The sequence below is a fragment of the Vulpes vulpes genome, chromosome 10, assembly GCF_048418805.1.
Source record: "Vulpes vulpes isolate BD-2025 chromosome 10, VulVul3, whole genome shotgun sequence".
NCBI lineage: Eukaryota > Metazoa > Chordata > Mammalia > Carnivora > Canidae > Vulpes > Vulpes vulpes.
Window position 1 is genome coordinate 49,590,598 of NC_132789.1, and position 19,428 is coordinate 49,610,025.

Here is a 19,428-nt window from a genome sequence, read left to right on the forward strand (position 1 = left end):
GACTATCTTTGTTTGTTTCCAAAATCCACTGAATCATGTTCAATAAAGTAAACATTACTTTTTAGTAGAAGTCAACCTTTTCCTAATTGATTTTTCTCATTTTTCAACAGATTTGTAATTGTCAATTTACTTGCCAAGTTGAAGGCAACACCTGGGTTTGTCATTCTAACCCTTGGAGTAATTTAACTCTACCTTGTAAGATAGGTCCGTATGCTTGTATTATTCTCTGTTGGCATTGTCTTTTCAATCAATCAGTCATGAAAAATTCATGCCCAGGGTAAAGCCCTAGTGAACCACTCCGAGAAAAATGTGATTATCTTTAAACAAAGGGGAGATCTTAGTGTTCTCTGAAATTCATTGGATAGAGCAGACTTTAATAAAAAACGTTTTATCTGCTGTTTGCAATCCACAAGATACTCCCATTTTTTTCTATTTAAAATTGATCTCTTCCAGGTTTCTAAAAGTGCTATAAGCTGAAGCTCCATGAATGCGGATTCTAATAATTTGAAGTTTGTAAAAGCTCAGCCTGAGCCTTTCATGAGTGATGAAAAATTTATCAGGCAAACATAGCAGGGTAATTGTATCAAAATAATTAGGATGATGTTGCACCAACTTTTCAAAACATGTTTATTTAATGTTGCAAATTATAAAATATTTTTATTTGTTTATTGACTATTCTTTAATTGTGAAGAGTGATCGATTCCTTCCTCCAATGGACTGAATCTTAACCTTGGCTCAACCCTGATGTTGGTTCTAGCCCTCACACCGAACATAAAATGGACCATGGGCCTGAGTACAGCCCTGAGATTGGCTGGAGATTGAACCTAGACCTCTATTTTATTAGTAACTCATAAGCAGTTGTCACTGGCCTCAGGGAAAATGGATGAGGGAATTTGTTTGATTTAGTATAGCCCTTCCTCCTGCTGGAGAACAAATTCAACATCTGATCTGATATCAGCCAGTGGCTTGGTCTCTGCCCTGGAAAGCAGTACCATAGAACCATGCTGTGGAACATCATATAATTCCAACATGCTTTGGGAAAAGGAAAGTTCTTTCTAAGTGAATGCCATTCTCTTTCTTTCTCTTCCTCTTTCTCTCTCTCTCTTAGAAGTACAGCTTTACAGTTTGCTATCCATCAAAAGACTTTGATAAAATAATTGTCTTCATAGGAAAATTGAAAGCATGGATCTTTCTTATATTGCCTTTTAATCTGCAACATGATTCTGAATGGAAGGAGAGGAGTTTGCTTCTTCTTTTTAAGCCCAGATTGTCCAGAACTGAGAAGAACGCAATATGGATTTCTATATAGAACTCCAGCTTTTGAATCAAATCCCCTGATTTTGTTTTTTTTTAATTTTTTTTTAATTTTTATTTATTTACGATAGTCACACACAGAGAGAGAGAGGCAGAGATACAGGCAGAGGGAGAAGCAGGCTCCATGCACCGGGAGCCTGACGTGGGATTCGATCCCGGGTCTCCAGGATCGCGCCCTGGGCCAAAGGCAGGCGCCAAACCGCTGCGCCGCCCAGGGATCCCAAATCCCCTGATTTTGAATCCTTATTTTACCACTCAACAGCACTGTGATCTTGGGCAAGTTATTTAATGTCTGTGACAACTCTAGTTTCCTCATCTATAAAATGGGAATATTAAAAATTTTCTCACATTGTTGTGATTATTAAATGAGATTTTTCAGGTAAAGTACCCAATACATAATATGTGCTTAATAAAAATAGAACCATAGAAATCTATATCGTGGAGCTGAAATAACCCTTAAATGAGCATTTGCCTTAGCTATCTAGCTAAGATTGTACCTTCTGATAGGTAAGTATTATTCAGATTTTATGGATCGATCACCTGAGGTAAAATGACATACTAAAGTTGAGTGGTGGAGGCAAGATTTGAACTCTGGTTTCTGCCTCCTAAGACTACAATCTTGTCCAAACTTCTCATTTTACAGATAGGAGAAAGAAACTAGTGTTGCCTTATAACATATCCATGTTTTCACCTCCCATGAACCCAGATAATTTGTAAAATTCTCAAGGGTAGGAACCGATCTTTTCCCTGTTACTTAAAGAGTAAAAATCTAAAGAGAAATTAACTGAAAATATATATTAGTATGACCAACTATAAATGTATTTTAGAAATAAGTATACTTAATATTTAAGGGATAATAGACTTCTATAAAAATATTACAAATAATAAAGAAGAAACAAATAAGTTAATACCAAATAGTGTGATTATGAACTACAATATGAAGTAAATGAATTTTTTTTACTTCTATTTTTATTCTCTTCTTAAAAACTTTCTTCTCAGCTTTCCTGAGATACAATTGACATATAACATTGCTTAAATATAAGATGTCCAAGTTGTTGCTTTGATATATACTGTAAAATGATTATTACCATAGTTTCAGTTAACACCTCTATCACATTATGTAATTACCATTTCCTTTTTGTTGTGAGAACACTTAATATCTACTATTTTAGTAACTTCCAAGTATATAATATGGTATTATTTACTGCAATCACCATGCTGTTCATTAGATCCCTAGAACTAATTTATCTTATAGGTGGAAGTATATACTTTGCAGCATCTTCCCTTTCTGCCCCATATCCCAGCCCCTTGTAAACACCATTCTGTTCACTAGCTTCTTCGAGTTGGACTTCTTTATATTCTACATAAAAGTTATTTATTTCCTTTCTTTGTAATGTTTCCTATCATTGGCTCTCTTGTTTTGGCTTTTCTGTTTTTATGTTTTTTACCTGTAGTTTTGGTCACTGAAGCATTACATAGTGTATTATTTGGCTATTGCTAAATTATAAAGCACTCCAAAATTCCGTGGCTTAAAACAATAAGCATTTATTACCACTCAAGAGTCCGTGGGTCAGGTAGGCGATTCTTATGTATTGATGGTCAGTTCTGGATCAAGTAGATAATCTGCTGAGTTCAGTTGATGTTTCCAAGTCAGCTGGCTGTCGACTGCTCTAGGATGACTTCAGCTGGAACACATGGTCTCTTTTCAGAGTGGTCTCTCATCCTCTGTAAGCCTGCTCTGGACTTGATCAACTGCTGGTAGTAAGATTTCAAGAGAGAATATGGAACTACACAAGACTTCTTGAGATCTTAGCTCAGAACTGGTATATTATCACTTCCACCAAGTACTATTGGCTAAAGCCAGTTACAAGGTCAATCCAGGTTTAAGAACCAGCAAAATGATAGTGCAGAGAATGTGGCTACAGGGTGGAAAGACAAATTGTGAAAAATTTTGCAATCAATCTACCACATTTGTGAGAAAATAGACAAGCATTAAGTATATCATCAGGGAAAGTTGTGCCAGCATTAACTAAGGTAACCCAAGATTGAAATCATTCCCTTACAAGCAAGTAGAGTACAAACCTCATAGAGACTGGAAGTGGTTAGCCCCCTGGGACCACCTAGGGGTGGTAAGTCTATCTCAAGGGAGATATTGAATGAACAAAAGAAGGAAGAGTTTTTTGTTTTCCTAAGTATGGAAACCTCTTCATTCCTATTTAAGAATTTCAGGGGCACTGAAAACAAAACAAAACAAAGACAAAAGACCTCTGGCTTTTTCCCTATGCCTGATGAGTAGCTCATTTAAGAAATCAAATGTGTGTATATACCTACTACCCCACCTGTCCTATTAACTTCATGGTACCTCTGAGCAGGGGAAACATGGAGTGGGTAAATGTAGCAATTCACTCTCTTGGCACATTGTAGATTGGCTTAGAATTGAAGCCATTCAGGCAGCTGGTGCTATTCATTCTCCTTGACTTTGCCATCACATTTGGAGGAGAACAGGAAGTCAATCATGTGTTTCTCTTTTCAAAACATAGATCTGAACCTTTCACACCTATACTTAAAACTCTCTAATAGCCCCTTCATATTGTTTTCATAAAAGTTATAATTTCTTAATATGTCTTGCATATCTTTTAATATCACAGTCTCATTTCTTAACCACCCAGCCCCAGAATTTTTTGCTCCAGCCACAGGAAACAGCACATAATTCCACAAAACAATTAACCTTTGTTCTCATTACTTCTCTGACTCTAGGATGTCTTCCTTGCTTTTCTTTCTGCCCAGCCCGTCTTTATTCATCAGTAAAGATTCAGCTTTCTTTCCACTACAGACGTCGCCTCAGCTTTTTATTCCTTTAGGTGTGTTACAGGTTAATTTACCGCAATAAGTAGTTCAGTGAGGGTAAAGGGCCAACTCTTCTTTATTCCTTTAATCCTGGCACATAGCAGATTAAGAGTCCTATAATTTTATTAAATGAAATAATTAAATGTTTTTTTTTTTGATGAATGAATGAAAATGATAATAAAGTCTCTGTTGGAAATCCTGTCAGACTAAGGAAAGAGAAGCATTTTTTGGTCTGTGTATTCTTGGGTATTTATTCTGAGTTATGGGGAGAAGAAAGAGTCTCCCTGAAAGATCTTAATTTGCATCTGTCACATTGCTAATGTCGTTGTTTGATATGCTAAACTTCCCTTGATGAGAATGTTTTGCTCCATTCCCCTCTACTTCTCTTGGCTGCCTTCTCAAGCTCACCTTGAGGAGAAGAGTTTTTTAAATATGCAACCAGTAAGCCATTTCTTTATCATCTCTATCAGACTAGCTATCTGTGTGAAGATTTTGACAATTTCCAATTAACAAGACACAGGTGAAGATGATTAACAAACTTTGTTGGTTCCTTGTGACTCCTCAGCATCAGCTTATGATAGATAAGGATACATTTTTCACATAATGATTATCTAAATGCCAGACTCCATGCATTTGCTAGGTCCAGGATTTCCTGGCATTCTTTCAGGAATTTGGATGGTAATCTGGATTCCTCATGGGCAGGAAGCTTAATTTAATCATATATACACCCCCCCACACACATATGTGTAGATGTATATCCATGTATGTGTATATATATAACATATACACACACACACGTATGGATACCTACACACATGTGTGTAGTCTTTTATCATTTCCCAATCATATTGTCTTGGCAACAATATTTAACGACAGCAACAACTCTATTAGGTATAAATTTCCTCTTTGTAGATTAGGCAAATAGGGCTCAGAAAGATGATAAAACACGGTCAGGTATACAGGGACTAGTAGGTGTGGAACTCCAACATTTCTTTTCACAGTGTTGGGAATTAGATTGGGCTCAGAATGGGCAATATAAAAATAGAGAATAGAAAGTAGCTGATTGGTTGAAAAAATAGAGACCTATATTGTATTCCCAACTCAGTGCCATATTACCTGTGTAGCATTTGATAATGTTGTGACACCTCAGGAAAGTCACCCTTAACTACTGTGCAGTTCAACCTAAGTCATGATGACCTAGCTACATGGTGGCACATGGACTGGAACACATAACCAGACATTCTTTTTTTTTTATATGTATATTTTTATTGGAGTTCAATTTGCCAACATATAGTATAACACCCAGTGCTCATCTTGTTAAGTGCCCCCCTCAGTGCCCATCACCCAGTAATCCCAACCCCCCCCCGCCCACCTCCCCTTCCACTAACCAGACATTCCCCAAGCAGCTTTCTCCCATTGTGTTATACATCTCTTAATATTATCAGAATAGATTAGTAACATATGGTTGTCTAAAAAGAAGTTACTGACATCACTCATATGTAAACTAACAATACCAAACTTAAGGATTTTAATTCATTTTTTAATTTAAATATAACCATTAGTAGAATAAAACTAGGACAAATGATTTGCAAATGACTAACAAAAGAAGGAAAAGTGTAAGAAAAATTTCATGGAATCGTTGTAAAATATAACATTTAAAAATATGTAAGGAAGCAGGAACAAAATGAGTTGTGAAAGAAAATAACCAACTAAAGACAAAAAAGTTCACAGGTGTGAAGCCATAAAAAATAATAAAAGGAGAACATTAACTAGAGATTTGCCCTAAAGAAACATATCATAAAACTAGAATTATCAAAACAATGGCTGGTTGTCATTAGAATAAACTCAAAATCACTGAAACAGAAATGGAAGTCCAGACATAAACACAAGCATATATTAGTTTATTATATGTGAAAAGTGGCCTTTGAAATTAAAAAAGAAAGGGATAATTTATTCAGTAAGATGTTAGAAGAACTTGTTAACCATTTGGAAAAAAATGTGATGCTGGTTCTTTTCATTGTACACTACAATTTCTAACGAATTAAAGATATTAATGGTGTTTACACTTTTAAATTCGGGAAATTTTCTACTCCCCATAAAATAATATAAAAACTAAGATTATACAGATATGAACATTTGTCATTCTTTAGATTTTACTTTCTTTTATTGATTTTGATAAATATAACATTATAGGTACAGCTAAACACCTCACCTTCCCTCTTCCATTCTCCCAGAAGCAACAATAGGCCTGAAAAATGGATATTATTCCCATGTATGATTTTATACTTTTGTATGTGTATATTACATTAAAATATACTATTGGCTTTGTTACCAAATAGTTCTGGGAGTTTATTTGTTTTTATATGTTTATTTGTGTTTATATATTTATATATATATAAGTTTATTATAAGGATTAATAATCCTTTTCCATTATAAGGGTCACATATACCTTCTTTAATCATTGGCTTGCTTTTTCATTTGTTTATAATACATTTTGATATAGCTTTTTTGTAAAGCAGTCAAATATATCTGTGTTTTCCTTCATAGCTTATGTGTCTGGTACTTTGTTTTAAAAGGCTTTATATACTCTTAGTCCATAGACTAATCTGTGTACTTTTATTCCTTAATCCATTTGGAATTTATTTTTGTATTTGGTATGGGGCAGGAATCTAATGTGATGTGTTTTCCATATGGGTGACCCATTAGTCCATCACGATTCATTGTTAGTTCAATTTTCCAATCTGATCAACAATGTAATCTCTTATATATATATATAGTCTTTTTTAGTTTCTCTGTTGTGTTCCATTGGTCTATTTCTACAGATCTATAGCAATGTAAGTCACATTGTTTTAATTTCATAACTTCCCAGTAGTCTTGTCATGTGATAAGACTGTCTGCTATTTTTTGCCCTCCACTTTCCCATAGAAGTTTTGCTTATCAACTCTGGTCGCTCATGTGTACACACCTGCACACCCCTCTGCTGGGATTTTAGTGAACTGGGTTGTTTTCAATAATGAATCTTCAATTTTTATTTTATTCCTCCACTTATTTAAGTGTCTTTGACTTGTCTCCATAAAGTTTTACAATTATCTGTGTATAGGTCATATAGTTTTTGTTACATTTATTTTTAGGTATTTGATTATATTTGGGTATTTTTGAAAGTTATAATTAGCTAGCATCACTTTTACATTTTATTTTCCAATTATTTATTGCTAGTATATAGAGATGTAATTAATTTTTTAATTTGACTTTGTATTAATGAATTCTAATAGTTTGTAGATTATTTTGGGGTATTCTACATGCAAAATCATCTTGACATGTATATTAAAAAAAAGCTTTATTTCTTCCTTTCCAAACCTTTTATTTTTTTTTTTAATTTTCATTACCTTATTGCATTGACTAGAACCTTCAGTGCAAGATTGAATTGAATTTCCTGTTCCCAAATTCAACAGAAATTCTTTATTTTTAATGGACAAAGTGGGCAAAATATGTTATTGATTTTTTTGGTTTCAAGTAATCATTTCAACTTTTTATTTTAATTATAATTAGTTAACATATAGTGTAATGTTAATTTCAGTAGAATTTAGTGATTTGTCACTTACATATAACATCCAATGCTCATCACAAGTGCTCTCCTTAGGGACGTGTGGGTAGCTTAGTGGTCGAGCGTCTGCCTCTGGTGCAGGACGTGATCCCGGGGTCCTGGGATCCAGTCCCACATCGGGCTCCCTGCAGGGGCCTGCTTCTCCTTCTGCCTAAATCTTTGTCTCTCTGTGTGTCTCTCATGAATAAATAAATATCTTAAAACAAATAAATAAGTGTTCTCCTTAGTACCCATCACCCGTTTAGTCTATATCCCACCTGCCTCCCTCCAACTACCCTCAGTTTGTTCTCTATAGTTAAGTTTCTTATGGTTTCTCTCTCTCTCTCTCTCTCTCTCTCTCTCTCTCTCTCTACTAGTGCAATTGCTGGATCTTAGGGTATTTCTATTTTTTAACTTTTTGAGGAACCAGCATACTGTTTTCCATAGTGGCTGTACCAGTTTGCATTCCCACCAACAGTGTAGAAAGGTTCCCCTTTCTCCTCATCCTCACCAAGATCTGTTGTTTCCTGTGTTGTTAATTTTAGCCATTATGACTGGTATGAGGTGATATCTCACTGTAGTTTTGAAATTCTATTTCCCTGATGATGAGGGATGTTGAGCATGTTTTCACATGTCTGTTAGGCATCTGTACGTCTTCTTTGGAAAAAATGTCTATTCACATCTCTGCCCATTTATTAGCTGGATTATTTGTGGTTTTTTTTTTTTTTTTTTTTGGATGTTGAGTTAAGTTCTTTACAGATTTTGGATAGTAACCCCTTTATCATATATATCAATTGCAAATATCTTCTCTTTTTCTGAAGTTTGCCTTTTAATTTTGCTGTTTCCTTTGCTGTGCAGAAGCTTTTTATCTTGATGAAATCCCAACAGTTCATTTTTGCTTTTGTTTCTTTTGCCTCAGGAGACATATCTAGTAAGAAGTTTCTCTGGCTGAAGTTACTGCCTGTGTTCTCCTTTAGGATTTTGATGATTTCCTGTCTCACAATTGGTCTTTCATATATTTTGAATTTATTTTTGTGTATGGTATAAGAAAGTGGTCCAGTTTCATTCTTTTTCATGTTGCTGTCCAGTTTTCTCAACACCATTTGTTTTCTCCTTGTGCTTACCCCTGTTCACTTCACTCTCCCTGGCCTTTCTCTGCAACTGAGTGGGGCTCCGTCTTCACCATAGTACCCGTGATCTATTTCTTCCTTACACCAGGCCTCTGTACTTCCTACCTTCCTTGAAGTGGCCTCTTCTCTCTCTGTAGTTGTACAGTTTGTTCTTTCATTAGGTCTATTTCCTGAGTATTCAGAATGCTTTGATAGTTACCAAGTTGTTTAAGGGATGAGGCAAGCCTAGGATCCTCCTACTGTGCCACCATCTTAGCTCCCAAGCATGCTTTAAATCATCCCAAAGTTTCCCAGTTTTAGAATCCTCAAGGGAAGATTTATGTGCATCCTCATTTATTGATTCCAGGTTGTGGTATGCTGAAGTCAGTTGGTACTGGCTCTCAATGGCTGATTGTCAAATTTTCAGGAATTTTGTGACCTATTGAATACAGCTAGCATTAAAAGTAAACATCCTTGTTCATAGTAGTATTATTCATAATAGCAAAGAGGTGGAAGCAATGTAAATGTCCCTCATTGAATTATTAGATAAATAAAATGTGATATATACACACAATGGAATATTATTGAACCTTAAAAACATTCTTTTACATTTTAATTATCTTTACAGTACTATATAAATATATTTACATTTAGATGTTACATTTTAGTCATTACCTGGGAAAGATAGTAAATGTGGACTTTTTTTCCTAATCAGTTTGAGAAAATTTTTAAACATGTAATCAACTTCCAATTTTTGTGATTACTGATATTTGGAATTATTTTTACTATTTTATTTTGAGTTTTCCATATACAATGTTTTTTTCTTGGCTTTTTATCCTCCCATCCTGTTGAAACTTCTATTATATTTGTCATGTTTTCTTTATTCTCTTTTTCCTTTTACTCATTCAGAATTTATTTATTTTTTTAACATTTTATTTATTTATTCACAAGAGACACACAGAGAGAGTTAGAGACACAGGCAAAGGGAAAAGCAGGCTCTCCGCGGGAGCCCAATGCAGCACTCAATCCCAGGACTCCAGGATCATGACCTGAGCCGAAGGCAGACACTCAACCACTAAGCCACCCAAGTGCCCACTCATTCAGAATTTATAACTCTTGTTTCTCTTTATTAAAAAAATATTTTATTTATTTATTTGACAGAAAGAGGAGGGGGGAAGGGGGAGTATAGGAAGGGGAGTGGCAGACAGAGGAAGAGGGAGAAGCAGGCTCCCTGCTGAGCAGGGGCCCAATGGGAGGCTCAATCCTAGGACCATGGGATCATGACCTCAGCCAAAGGCAGACCCTTAACCATCTGAGCCACCCAGTTGCCCCATGTTTCTATAATTATACTGATTAGTCTTAAACTGCCACATGATGATTTAGCATCCCTGTCCTCCTTTGGAACCATGTGAAGACCTTATCATATTTTAACTCTCATTTTGACTCTCTCCACTTCACCCCAGTTTCAAACATATCTGTTATTGTTGATCAGTGTTTTGGTGCAAGCTTATTAGCACTTCTCAAATTTATTAGTTCATAATAATAGTTCTATGCAGTCAACGCTTATTTAGATCTACTTGTTACTCTGCTCACTGTTGCTTCTTGCCACTCTTATGTTCACTTTCTTTCTTTGAAGTTCATCCTTTAGTAAGTAGCTCCTTCACGGGGTCTGAAACTGCTATACTTCTTAGGCTTTATTTGTCTAAAAATTTATTTTACTCTCATTCTATGGGTGATAGTAAGTACATTATTTTTAGGTCTCTCATGTTGCTGGTGTTAAGTCTGCTTAAGTCTAATTTCTGTGTCTTGTGGGTAATTTACGTTTTCTCTGATTTGCTTTGAAAGCATGCCCTTTATTTGTATATTATGAATTTTCACTGTATGTGTCTATATCTAGATTATTTTTTAAAATCCTGCTTTGGATGGACTTGTGATTCTTGAACCTGAATAGCATTTTCTTTTGAGATTTTTGCCTCTCCCAGTTTATCTCTTTCTAGAACTCATATCTAATGTAGATTTTAATTTTTTTCTCTGTATCCTTTTCACATATAATTTTTTAAAGATTTCATTTATTTATTCAGAGAGAGAGAGAGAGAGAGAGAGAGAGAGAGAGAGAAACACAGGCAGAGGGAGAAGCAGGCTCCATGCAGGGAGCCTGATGCAGGACTTGATCCCGGGTGTCCAGAATCATGCCCTGGACCGAAGGCAGCACTAAACCGCTGAGCCACCTGGGCTACCCCTTTTGCCATATTTCTATTTTGTTACTTCACTGTGTTGAGTTTTGGAAATGTTATCTATTCTACATTTTAACCTGTCTACTGAATTTTAAGATCAGTTAGTGTGAAACATGTATTTCTAGAAGTTCTGTTTGTTGTTTTAGAGAATTTCTCTGGTCTTTAATTTGTTCTTGTGTTTTCCTCTGTTTTCATTTGTTTGAAATGTTATTTTAATTTTTTAGTCATTTCAAAAATACTTCCTTTATAGTTGACCAGATAGTTTTATGAGTAGAAATTCTTTGTGGCCTAAATAACTAAAGTTATTCAGTTTTTGGTTGATTTTCACTTTTAGTGTGGATTATTTCCTTATATGTTTTATAAATTTGTGCAAAAGCTTAACTCCCGTAGGACTTTGTTTATGGAAATTCTATGTTCTTGGGCTGCAACTGTGTGTATTCTAAACAACTTTTCATTGTTTTTACTAGGTGCTCCAGGGATATCTGCCTGTAACTAAATTTATTTTAAATACTTGACCTGGGTTAAATTCAAACCAAAACCAAAAATGTTCTGGCCCATTTTTAAAAATTATTCTTTCTACCCCAAACCCAAAAATAGTTAGGCATGCCTTTTTGTCATTTCCCACTGCTTATGAATGATTTCCTTTTAGACCATAATTCTATGAATACTATATCATTTTTAGAGTACTAGATTTGTGGAGGCATCTCATTCTAAACATTCTGGCTCATGAAGATTTAAGGGCTCATTTGCTATCCTTGAATGGATTATTAAAATCTAAGTACCTAGATAGCAAAACCAACAACCTGCTTTCTGTGCCCCTTTAATTTTCTGGCATCTGTGGGTTTCTATTTACTAGGAGCTCTTTATGTAAGTAATGTTCCCAAATGTTCCTCTGGTTTCTAGGATTTGCAAAAGATTATCTGTGGCAGAAATCTCCAACTTTTTTCATGCCTACCTACACAGAGAAAATAATACTAATTCATACAGAAAAGATGATATTAAATAGAATGTTAGGGTAACTGGGGAACATTTCTTAGATAACCATACAAAGTTTAGCCAAGAAATTAACATATAATCTAAAATAAAACATATATTATAAAGAGGAAATCAAATGTTAAATTTATTTTTTTAAATCTTCAATTTTTTTTAAATCTTCAATTTTATTTTATTTTATTTTATTTTATTTTATTTTATTTTATTTTATTTATGATAGTCACACAGAGAGAGAGAGGCAGAGACATAGGCAGAGGGAGAAGCAGGCTGCATGCACCAGGAACCCGACGTGGGATTCGATCCCGGGTTTCCAGGATCGTGCCCTGGGCCAAAGGCAGGCGCTAAACCGCTGTGCCACCCAGGAATCCCTAAATCTTCAAATTTTTAATTGAAACTCTTCAGTTTGTATCTGGGAACATACCACTTTTATATGAGATTTTATTTCTGCACCCCTGGATACGTGCAATCCCTAATCAAGACTTCAGTGACAACCTCTTCAAAAATCTTAATAGTCACCATCAATGAGAAACTGTTCATACAATAGTGATAAAAAATTTAAAACTGTTCAAATATTTAAACTGTATGAAATTATATTTAAGTCATTGAACAGCTCTCCCTTTCCTTTCACTCATAATTGCAATGTTGAAATTTCATGTGAAAATCAAATGACTTTCAAATCTATTCAAACTTTTAATAAAATATTTTTAGATAATGAAATATTTTAGAATTGCGATGACCCTCTAATTTGCAAAATACACAGGCTTATTTGGAATAGTCCCTGGGAGTAGCTTGGACAACCTTAATGGGAAACTTACTCATGATTAGACAAAAGTATCAAATATATGCAAAGCCAGAGAATCAAGTCCACTGCCTATACAGCATACAGACTATTCATTCTATACCCAGCCATCCTGGATCCTCCATGGCTTACACCAAGAATGAAGGTTGCACTCCTCCATAGCACCATGAACCACTTGGACAGAATGGACAGAGCTCCAGGCTTCACATATGGCAGCTTGAAAGCTATAATCCACCCTCAGGCTACCAGTGTGCTAGAGGCCACTAATTTACAAAGCTCTGATTTAGAGTACCACCATATTGCTAAAACAAGAAGTCTTGATTAAAAATTTAAATCTAAAGAAGAAAGAAAAAGAAACAAAAGGAAGAAAGGAAGGAACTAATGAACTAAAAGATCCTATTTTATGGAAGATAAGGGGGAAGGATTGATAAATATTGAGTATCTCTTATGTGGTAGGTACTCAGTACCTACACCAACATGCTGGGTGATTTACTTATATAATCTCAAAGACTCTTATAAAACTTTGTTAGAATGCTGTCATCATCCCAATTTCAGATATAAATAATCAATATAAAAATTATCTTGCCCAAGCTCACAGAATTAGTGGGGAACTGGGTTTCGGTACAGTTGTATCTGCCTGTGATGTCCATGATCTTATTACTTTTGAGTCAGTGGACTTGGTTCAAATTCTAGCTCTTCTACTTATTAATTATATGATTCTAATTTACTTAATCTCAGTATTACTTTCCTCATATATACATAAATAAATAAATAATAAGTAATAGATAAATAATAGTCTCTGTGTCAGAAAGTTCATTATCAGGGATCCCTGGGTGACGCAGCGGTTTGGCGCCTGCCTTTGGCCCAGGGCACAATCTTGGAGATCTGGGATCAAGTCCCACATCGGGCTCCCGGTGCATGGAGCCTGGTTCTCCCTCTGCCTGTGTCTCTGCCTCTCTCTCTCTCTCTCTCTCTGTGTGACTATCATAAAAAAAAAAAAAAAAAGAAGAAAGTTCATTATCCTCAAAATAAATGAGATAATACATCAGATATCAGAGTGTGTGATTGGAGTTGAGGCCTAAGCATCAGCTGTTTTTAAAAGCTATCAAGTGATTCTAATACATAAAACACTGAAATAATGTGAACAAGTACTTAACTCAGAATTTGGTACATAGAGAGTACTCAGGAGTTATTAGCTATTATTATAATTGTTGTTACCATTACCTTATGGATGCTGTTTCTTGTGATGCATTTGAGGTAAATAATAGATACTTAAGTGTAAAATACAGAGAGCCATGATTTCCTGCACCGCCTACTTCCAGATACCTTTGATTCTCACAGCCACATGTTGCCTTGCTAAGTAAGCTGGAAAACGTTAAAAGAATGTTAGGTGGAGAATGGCAAGAGATGGTATTGTTTTTGTATGGAGTGTCATAAAGAAAGTTTAGTCTTTATGGTCTTTTATTAGCTTCAATTCCTTCATGCCTAAAATTGAGCTAACATAGACAACTTTTGTTTATGGATGAAGTAGCTAAATAATATAGTATATTTCAAAGACCTGGGAAATTTTCCTAGGTAGAGGATACTAATGATCAATAGACACTTCACTTTCTCATTTCTTTATTCGAGCTTCACATATGAACATTATTTCTGTATTAGATTTTCCCTTACATTTAGCGCTAATCTAGCTCCCGAAAGTGCAATATGGCTTCCAGGTTCACTGGAAATGGATCTGACACCTGGAAAATCTCAGAAGAGAAAAGGGGGATTAAGCCCCATGAGGTTCAAAGGCCATTTGTCCCCTTGATATTGATTTTTCTTAAATCAGACAGTAGCCAAGACCATGGGAAAAGTAATTGAACTGACAACAGGCAGGTCCAGGTTATTAATATTTGAACAGTCTTGGACATTCTTGATGACTTAATTTAATGACAGAAAAGAGGTCTGCAACTTAAATGCCAGGTGATGGGGTCAGTAGCTGGGTCTCTGAGGAGAAAGGAAAACATGTTATTCCTAAGAGCTTATTTCATAGAACAAAGCATTTTATAGTAGTCCCAAATATGAGTCCAGAGAAAATAGTTTTGGTTTTCTTTTTTAAGAAAACAAAATTTTAAAGGCTTAAAAAATTACCGTTGTATTTATTTTTGCCCTTACTTTACAAAACAGGCTTGGTTAGAGTTATGGAATTTTGGAACCTTAGTGAGTAACTCAAGGGTAGAGATCATGGACATTTTACTTATCTTTTTTTATTCTCTGGATTTAAAAATCAACTTTCCATATATTGATTGCATGACTTTGGACAAGTTAATTAATCTCTCTGAGCTCAGTTTCCATACCTGTAAAATAGAGATGTTAATATTTTGTATAGTTAAAGGGAATATTTAAAATTAACAAAAATGTATAAAATTCCTAGCACTTGATATTTTATAATATATCAGATGATAAATATTTGCTCAACGAAATAATATGTGAATTTTGATGCTTCCCTTTCTTTCATTGCCTATGGAGAGAAAAACTAACCTATGGCAACCTTTTGAAAGTTTTCACTTTTTCTCTATTTTTGCTACCTTTGTTCTAGACCATATCCTCTCTCTTTTGGACTATTTCAATGGTCATTACATGTATTTTAACCCCAGTTCTCTTCTCTTGCCCCATCTCTCTTCTCCACTTAAAATAAAATTGCTTACTAAAACAAAGGGTGATCTCTTTTAATTATACCGTCCTTCTGGAAATATTTTAGTCATGTAGACCACTCCACTCCCCCATTTTAAAGGTGAGGCCCAGAAAGGGGAAGGGACTTATCTATGTACCTATGCTTCTATAAATTTATGCTGAGATTAGGGTTGAGCTCAGTATCTCTTGCCCTCAGCAGAGGATAACAAAAGAAGGTGCAGAAGAGAGCATATATCCTCCAGGTTATATGGGATGCTTGAATAGTTGCAGAATTTTTTTAACTTCAACAAGCATTCAGTTATTATCTTTTTTGAACTTTAAATGCAATATTGTTACTCTGATAATACTGTTATTCATTTACATGTAAATTGTAGGTCAACCTGGAGAAAGGGCACAGTTAATAAAAATAGCTAAAACTTATGTAGCATTAACTATGTACAAAACATGGTTCCAAACACTGTACATATATTAACTTAATTATCATCAGTAATCCTAAGTACTGTTATTATCCTCATTTTTTAAATGAGGAAACTAAGACATAGTAAGGTTTAGTAGCTTGGCAAGGTCACACAGCTTGAGAGTGTAGGGTGGGATTAAAACTCAGACTTCCAGGTTCCAGAGTCTGTGCTCTTGACTACTATACTAAACTGCCACAAATACATTGAATTTCTTCAGGCACCATTTATTATCACTTTACTTTTGGCAACTAGTCCATATGGCTTCCTCTAACCCTGCTTATCATTTCCATTCCTAATTAGCAGGAAGTGACAACTTCCATAGCATAATCTTCTGATAAACTTTTCCCTTTTTTTCAGAGAGTCATTTTCAACATTGTTAACTTCAGTAAAACCAAGAGTCTTTATAGAGATGGGATGGCCCCTATGGTGAAATCTACCAGCAGACCCAAATGGTAAGTGACCGGAAAGGGACCTACTTCTGGTTGGAGAATTTGACCCAGGTCTCAGAGTTTATGTGCTGGGTGGCGAGGGCTGAGCCTTTCTGGCACTGAGAGGAGTAAGATGAGTTTTTTGATGGCCATCATCCAGGATCTAGGTTTAGGGCTCTGTGAGAATTTTGAAATAGGGAACATGGTTCCACATATGGAATAACCAGCATTCCATTAAGAGGTCAGGTGCAGTCTGTTACTTGGTAAACTTCCTGTCCTGTTGGCCTTTTTATCATGGTATCTTATGTGATTTGTGGATGTTAAAGTTATATTTGCCCATTGCTGTAGCGAGGGTGAGGAGAGTTTGATAGGCTTGCTTAAAATAGCATTATGGTGGTGATGATGATAATAACTGCTCTCACTTAACTGAGAGCCTATTTTTATATATTTTACATTTGCTGTTATTATTATCACAACAGTTTTACAAGAGAGAACTTAAATATTCCTATATTACAGATGAAAAAATTGAGGCTAGGAGAGGGTAAGTACTTTCTCAATACCATAGATACTTAGAGGAGGAGCTGGTGTTATTTATATTACCCCATACTACCATCCAAACCACTTAATTTTTCATCCAACCATTTATTTATTCTTTCAACAAACATTAATTGCACCAAAATGAGAGTTTTTAAAGACAGAAACCGGTGTTATTCATCTATCACACAGTAGGTATTAATTGAATGCTTGTTGAACTGAACTGAATTTGTTATGAGAATTCACATGTAAAGTGCCTGGCACTTGCTAAGTGCTCAATAAATGTCATCTATTATTAATAGCATTATGTAAAACACTATACAAATGTGAGGAATTGTTAATATTATTCTAGCTTTGATCCCTGTTCAAATTTTAATGACTAGTGAAAAGATCATCTCCAAATGTCTATATTTATAGAAAACTAGCAATTCATAAATATTGAATTGTGCTTTTATCTACAAACGATTCTTGGCAATTTTCTATAAATGCTGGGCTGAGAAGCTCAGGTTTGTAAAAGTGTAGGCATTCAATGATAATAAAAATTGTTTATTACACAATAAAAATATCTTCCTGGGCCTATTTTTTTATGTTTTATTTTTTTGCTTTGCTGCATCAAGTCACCTATACTGCTATTCCTGGATCTCCTTTTGACAATGGGATCTGGGTAAGAGGTAGGCCTTTGTTTTGAGTTTCTGAATTCAGCCCAGTGGATAAAAATATAGTACATCTCTCTGTTAATAGGTGTATGTGTAGATGTGTACTTCAAACCTTGCCAACAAAAGGACATCACTGTTGATCTGATAATGAGGGCCCTCAAAATAGCATTGCACTTCTTTTATGAGTCTCTACGTTGGGATCTTACACAGCAACCATAATCACCATCCCTTTTTCCCAGTTGTTTAATGCTGGAGTCTTCTTTTTTATGCTTTTAAAATCTTAAGCCTTAATCAGTTCATTTTGTTTTGTTTTGTTTCTTATGGATTATCATTTGGGGCCTGTCAGGGCTCTTGACAAGATTTTGAAATATTAATGAGTCCCTACATTTATATTATAATACCTGAGGATGAAGTTAGTGCTTTTATCCAATGTTGGCAGGCTCTCAGCATGGCCATTATCCAGTCATTGGGCTTCTCTAATGGTCTGAAAGAGCTTAAATGCTCAGAATTCAGTTTATTGTAGTTCATCAGGCTGATAAGACACGAGGTGCCAGAGCAAATCAGGTTGTTGGTATGTCTCATCTCTCATCCTTTTTGACTTTGCTGACCCCGGATTTTGGATGCAGAGCTACTCACATTCCTTCATAGTCCCCTTTCTTAAAGGCAGACTAAGATATTGTTTACTTATAAGATTTTATTGATCACCTTAATGTGCCACATACTATTCTAGATATTGGAGATACAGTATGTATATGACAGAAAAGATCTGTTCTCAAAGACAATTTTCTTTTTGGAATTTTATTAACTGATCTGTACATGCCATAATTGTTATGCTTCTTGCTACTGGTTTGTCCTGAAGATTCTTTCTGCCCTTTTGGTGTTTTCTGCTTAGGATTTTCTTCCATTTCTGTATCAATTACCTGTATCAGAACCTGTCTTCCAATAGTCGTTATTCTAAATGCTCTTAGGGCAACAAAAAAAAATATATGACTGTTTGGCTCTCAGATTATTAGATTTTATTGGCCCAGAGGGGTCCATCATAATTTAGGATTCTAGGATTCTAGACAACAGTCTTACTCAAGACTGACAAACACATTATAGATCCCAGTATTAGACTATCTCCTTTAGTGTTTTCCTAATTTTGGTTTCCCCAATATCAAGGCAAACAAACAAAAGAAGTTTCTGATCCATTTCTTATCTAGGGGATTCACTTCCTTTAATATCCCAAACAGGCCTTGGAAGAAGTCTTACTTCATGACAAATATTAAAAATTCTAAATTTCCTATGAAATATGTACCAGATTAGAAAAAGACACTTTCACCCCTTCAAGGTGAAATAAAACATTCTTTTTTTGCTTCTGTTATAGGGGACCGTACTGATGCTAAGTAAAGATGCCTACAGGCCTTAGCATAGGTTTAATAATCAAACTAGGTGTAGAAAGCAGACGAGCAAAAGAAGCAATTAAAAAGCCATTGTGCATGGGGATCCCTGGGTGGCTGGGGGTTCAGCGCCTGCCTTAGGCCCAGGGTGTGATCCTGGAGACCCAGGATCGAGTCCCATGTTGGGCTCCCTGCATGGAGCCTGCTTCTCTCACTGCCTGTGTCTCTGCTTCTCTGTGTGTGTGTGTGTGTGTGTGTGTGTGTGTCTCATGAATAAATAAAATCTTTTTAAAAAAAAAAAGCCATTGTGCTTTTGACTACTCAAGATTATTCTGCCTTGAGGAGAAAAAGTTAGAATACCTAGCAGCAAAATGGAGAAGTTGGAATATTCAGAAGCTTTCTGCCTGTTTTAGTTCACTCT

General features: G+C 35.3%; 1 protein-coding gene across 5 annotated transcripts in view; it reads left to right on the plus strand.

Moving 5' to 3' along the window:
• LOC112914739 (BEN domain-containing protein 5) overlaps positions 1–19,428 on the plus strand; it is a 1,350,915-nt gene that overhangs the window by 658,570 nt on the left and 672,917 nt on the right. For all 5 annotated transcript variants that reach the window (XM_072724031.1, XM_072724033.1, XM_072724032.1 and 2 more), the window contains exon 4: positions 16,368–16,462. In XM_072724031.1, the coding sequence (XP_072580132.1) occupies positions 16,368–16,462 (95 nt within the window). The remainder of the gene's footprint in view (positions 1–16,367; positions 16,463–19,428) is intronic.